The sequence below is a fragment of the Oncorhynchus kisutch genome, linkage group LG6, assembly GCF_002021735.2.
Source record: "Oncorhynchus kisutch isolate 150728-3 linkage group LG6, Okis_V2, whole genome shotgun sequence".
Taxonomy (NCBI): domain Eukaryota; kingdom Metazoa; phylum Chordata; class Actinopteri; order Salmoniformes; family Salmonidae; genus Oncorhynchus; species Oncorhynchus kisutch.
Genome location: NC_034179.2, coordinates 78,958,050 through 78,963,895, shown reverse-complemented (window position 1 = coordinate 78,963,895; position 5,846 = coordinate 78,958,050). Strand labels below are relative to the sequence as shown.

Below are 5,846 nucleotides of genomic sequence, written 5' to 3'. Positions count from 1 at the left end.
CCCTAGCATGACTTTATCCGGCAAACACTCTAGTCTGCACCGCACTAAATAACATATGTCACAAACACCGGGGACCCCCAACTTCAGTTGATTCACTCAACCTCACCCCAGCTATCACTCCTGTCAGTGGCGGTCTGCTCCGGAGTTCAGTCCCCAGACTAGAAATGCGCAAAGACCTTTCCCTCTGAGCAGCAGACACACACAAAAATCAACACATGTCCATCTCTGGATACTTTGACTGAATTGACAGAACCCCACTCCTTCACCCAGCCTGATACCACAAACGGATTGGCTAAAAGGCATGGTTCCACTTTCTCCATGAATTGTACTCCCACTGAGCCAGAGTCATCTCATGCATTTTCCTGATCATTGCGGTGAGGCTTGGAAGTCTTCACTTCACCTGACAACGCAGGTTCTTTCGCCTCACTTTTGTCAGGATAAATTTCAAGTTCATTATCCGTTGACTGCTCAGGATCTTCAGGTGCGTAACATGCATTTTTCTCTCCTGTACTTGACCCAAAGGAGAAAGTACTCAGCTTGTATTTCCCCTTCAGTTCAGGTTTGCACCTCGCACCCTTCTTTCTGCCTCGCTTCTTCTCGCCATACATCCTCTTGCTCGCCCAGTCCTCCGACAAAGGTGTGTTACCGTGTGGTTTCCAGCAGAGTAGACGCTGTGTTGTGTATTGCTGCCTTTCGCAGGTCGGAGTGCAGATTGCACATTTTGGTCACAAACAAAAAAGGGAAAAGGGAATGGGAAAATCTTAAATTGCACCACCATCTAAACCTGCACCTATACACTATCCCCCAAAACCCACCACCCCATCCGACTACTTTGACCCTAAACGAAATAAATGCTTTCTCATTGGAAGAAACATGATGGAATTTTGTCATTAAAATTGTATGCTTGTATTATTATATACCTGTGTAATTGCATCATTCAAGTCATGAGTGTGTCCCGAAGTTGATGGGTTTATTTGGTCCCCTCGCCACTTTTGAAGTCACACTTGGAATTTTATCAGTAACACGTAAAATTGAGGGCTCTACAAATGAGTTAGTTGGTAGGGGCGAGGGCTTGGTTTGGGATTCACCATACGACTTACGTTCAAGTGAAACCTCCAAGTCAGAACTCCACACTTCAGAGATCTCTGACAGCATGTGAATGCCACAGTAAGTCTAAACATAAACCTCAGGTTGATATGAAATGACTATTCAAAAAACGTAAAAACATTATTTTAATGAAATGATGTAAATTAGCAGCTCGTTACCTTTTTCCTCTAGGTGATCCTTATCATGACCTATAATAGGCTACATAGATTTTTCCATCAAGGGTCAATCAGTGAGATAGAAAAGAGTTGCGTCCCCACCAATTAATTTCATCAATATTTATAAAAAGCACCCTTATTTATGACAATATTTTGTAAAAAAATAAGACTTTCATTGGTGAAATTCATTAGATTAGTTGAAATGGGCAGAATACATTGTTAGCTATTTCAGAAAATAACAACTGCCAAGCATAATAGGAAAAATGCCAATACAGCAGCACCAGTGCATGTATGACATAGTAACTATTTTCCAATGATCTCTGGCCTACCAAATGTAATTTTTGATGTGAATTGCTATTGACACCCTCTCTCTGCTCAGCAGAGATGATACACACAACTTTTCCCAAGCCATAAACACACAGGCTAAGTGCAGAGAACAATGCCAAATACAGTCTGTACTCTATCTGTATTTTGGAAGCAGTGAGTTGAAAATAGTCTCTGCCCATATGCAGGAACTATCCTTAATGCTGCGTAGTTTTGTGGAAAATTCAAGCAATGGACAGTCAGATTTTTATAAGATTGATCACAGAATTGGGCTGGATGATCTCATTGGGTAATCAGAATGAAGACATACCCTATTGATTCATTACACAGATTAAATAACTGTTTACTGTGGTGTGTCACACTGTATTTTTTGGTATGTGGTGCTACATGATCTGGGAAACTGAAAGCTGCTGGTGCTATGAACAGCCTGAGATGCTGTTTGTGACAACTAAAGTGACAAGACTGGTTTGCATGTTTTTGTGGAAAAGCACCAAACAAAAAGTAGCCAACTTTCTTTAAGCAAAGAATGAAAAAGATACAAAAAATAATAACCTTTACAAAGCATTGTCCACCTTGATATACAAAACCGCTCCAAAAAGCATTGTGAGTCACAATTATGCATTTAGCAAAGAATAGGCTACAAGTGTTCTGTAGCAGGAAAAGTGGGCTGGTCCCTTGTCCCAGTCTTTCTCCTTCTCTCTGGCTGGGATTTTCCATTCCAAGAAGCTAGTCTCAGGACCAGGGTACACTATCCATCTGTCCACATCAAGCTCCTTCAGGTCCTGTTCTATAGGTGGCCAGTGAGTTACACACAGCCTGCCTCAAATAGATTGACCAGCTCCTTACAGTCTGGGTCAATGAGGTCCACTGGCTTCTCCCCGTTCTCGTTCTCTGCAAATGCACTGGCACCAAGAGAGAGCAGGTAGCTAAGGAGGGACAAAATACAGTGTTGTTCAGCACAAGTCACATTCAAGGCATCTTCATTGTCTATATTCACACTGGTTATGAAATGCTGCATGTCTGGTTCAATCAGGTCACCGAGGTCAGTATGGTTCACTACCTGCCTTTTGTCAGAAGAGTTATTTCTCAAAGAGGCAGCAATGTTGCATGATAGATAAATTGAATATTGTGTTTTGTGGTCTCCGTACTGTAGGGAAATATTTCTGTGGACGTTTGTGTTTCATTTGTACACCAACCTGGCGATTTCGGGGAAGCCATCACTGCAGGCCATGTGCAGCGGCGTCCAGCCGTCCTCATCTCTCTGGTGGACATCAGCTCCATATTTCACCAGCAGCTTCACACAATCCAGGTTCCCTGTGAGTACGGCCTCATGGAGTGCTGCCATACCTGTACACAGAGCACCATACATGGGCACAGTCAGAAGAGGGCTCAGCTGCCCTGTACATACCCTTACACTGCTTTTCTGTCATTTCAACCTCTGCTTTTAACTTCAGAACTTTTCTGAACTTTCTCTATGCATTTGTCAAACAATTATTTCAAGCTTTTATTCTTTTACTGGTTTAGAATATAAATACATATTTGAGACCCTTTAACTTCTCAGTAGTTTTATATTTGTCAACACAATATCGCTCCGAAAAAGAAGCTGTTGTAGTTAGTGACTATATTTTCATGCAGACAGTTGTAGGTGCCATTGCCTGCTGTGGTAACTCCTGTCAATCTCTCAACACTTTTCCTCTGTCTTTATGTATTTGTAGATTCACTCACCAGATGGGAAGAGGGTATGCAGACGTACTTTCTTCGCTCTCATAAAGCGTCCAATCTGCTCCATCTCACCATGTCGGACAAGGTCCTGGAAGATAATGTCATTGGAGAAGTGTACAGCCCGGACTGGCTTGAGTGGTAGAGGTGCAGGAGTCTGCTGTGCAGGTATGTGTGCTGTGTGACGTGCAGCAGCACTGTAGCGTGTTCCTTTGCTGTACGAAGGGGTGTAACTGGAACTGGTTTTGTGTGTAGGTGTGTAAAGTGATGGGGTGTAGCTTGTGGGGGTGTAGTGAGTTGAGCTGTACTTTGTTGGGGTATATGAAGTGGGTGTGTATTTGGTGGGGGTGTAGTGCGTAGGTGTGTAATTGGTGGGGGTGTAGTGCGTAGGTGTGTAATTGCTGGGGGTGTAGTGCGTAGGTGTGTAATTGGTGGGGGTGTAGTGTGTTGGTGTGTACGTCATTGGTGTGTACTGACTGTATCGCGTGGTGTACGATGACACTGGTAGCTGGTAGCTATACTTCATCCCTGCGGTCAATACGGTTCTTCCTCCCCCTATGCGCTCAGCCCAGGAGGAGGGGTGGGAGAAATCCAAGAAAACTTTGCAATCCAGTCAGGGGAAACAATTTCCTTTGTCCTTTTCACGCTTATCGTCCTTGACTTCTTTCTGATCCTTGAGTTTCCAACCAGAGTAGCACTGCTACTCTCTCTGCAAAGTACCAAAACTTTCCCAAAGTCAATTCTCACTGGCCAAACTTCCTCTGTTTATTTATTTATTTCCTTCTGGTTCTCTGGATTTCTCCCTCGTGCCTCCTGTCTTGTTTCTCCAGTCCTTTTGTATGTCACTACAGTTTCCTCTGGCTTTGTACAGGCTGGTGGTCTGATGGAGCAGGTGGGAGAGGGTCCCTATATACACTCTGGAGGGCTATTTTGGTGCCCGTCATCCCTCATATCGAGTGACTTTAGCTTGGAACGGAGTGGTCTCTGCCAGGCCAGGCTCCTCCCACTATGCGGTCACATGACCCCTGACACTGCCTCCACCCCTATCCCCATAACACAAACACATTGGGGTCTTTATTGAGCTTGCCCAACATGTCTAATACCACATCACATCAAAATGTCCATGATCAACATCAGCAGAGGAACAAACTGTCATTAACAGTTGAGGGAAATGAAATGTTTACAGTTCAGTGTAGATGTGTTTTATGGCCCCTGGGTTCAGGTCAGGCAGCCTTTTTTGGAATTTCACAAGCGACAGCAATGACACATGGTCATGGTGGTCAACAGTGTGAGAGTCACATGTCGAGTCACATGGCTTATATATGATTTTCAGAATTAGTGACATTTTGTTTTTGTTACTTTGGAAAGGTTCAAGAACTCTCGCCTCAAAACAACAAAAACCTGAATACTTGAACTATTTCAACAGAGGTAATGTACGAGAATTTAGGACACGTTATTTGACATTAAGAAAATAGCAGACAAACAAGGTCTTCAAAAGTTATTTTATTTGCAATGAAAGGATAACATACTTTTTGGTTGCTTGAACAACTACTGTATCTATTCTTATTGTGACAGGTCTTGAAACTTTGGAAGGATCAATATTTTGACCGTAGCATCTCTGCCATTAGAGCAAACAGTAACCCCATCACATGGTTGACATCTGATCTACACTCATTTGCCTGGACCCATTGGACCAATAGTAACTTGCCATACAGGACGTTCAGGAACCACTGGGCCAATAGTATCCAGCCATTCAGGGAGTTCAGTGCAGGAGCAGTCTTGGCCAACAGTTGTGTCATAGGGACATAAATCTATGCTGCGAAATGTAACCCATTTCTCTAGATGGCATTAAAAGATCAGATGGTTTTGGTGTAAAAAAGAAGGCCCTTTACAGTGCAGTGATCTTTCAATCTGTGTGACCTTCAATCTTATAGGAAAATCTGATTAGCTCAAATCCCAAATTAATGTTTTGAAATGTAGTAAAGTTGGTACTGTGATTACTCCATTTTCATGTCATATGATTTTGTGAGTTGGAAGTTGTGCGTGTGAACCATGACAGCCGGGACATTGTGCCAGTGCCAGCTGTTCTCAGCAGACAGGCAGGAACTTCTAAGAGTGGCAGAGCTGGTTCAAGCTGGATTTCAAAGGCTTTGGACTTGGACATTTCACAGGAGCTGCTCCATGCTAGCCAACGAAAATAGCATGGCTACCATCCCACTGGTTTTCTCTTACCAAGGTCTCGCAGGGTAGACTTTACTGTGCCCTAAGGGGCAACCTTTATGGTTGACTAGAATCCACAACATAGGCCTCATCTTACTATCAGGCCTGGCTTGAGAAGCAGTGCATTATACTGTAATGTACATCCTGTTATGTGTGTCCTGCATATCTGTCATTAGGTACAATTCCACTATAAGGATCCACTGGCTCACTTATCATCAAGATGTTAAGGCTTATGTTATATCACATCATGGCAAATTGTATTACAAAGAGAGAGGAGATATAAGCTTGTTGCAAAACCATCCTTCTTCTAGAACTGTTGAT

General features: G+C 43.2%; 1 protein-coding gene across 1 annotated transcript; it reads right to left on the bottom strand.

The window, feature by feature from the left end:
- Positions 1-1,214: 1,214 nt before the first annotated feature.
- LOC109893550 (protein phosphatase 1 regulatory subunit 27-like) lies at positions 1,215-4,195 on the bottom strand. Its single transcript, XM_020486798.2, has 3 exons — positions 3,312-4,195; positions 2,783-2,933; positions 1,215-2,512 (listed from the first exon to the last, which is right to left on the bottom strand). Exons 1-3 carry the CDS (start codon positions 3,829-3,831, stop codon positions 2,392-2,394), a joined length of 792 nt encoding a protein of 263 aa, XP_020342387.2. The 5' UTR covers positions 3,832-4,195; the 3' UTR covers positions 1,215-2,391.
- Between the last annotated feature and the right edge of the window lie 1,651 nt (positions 4,196-5,846).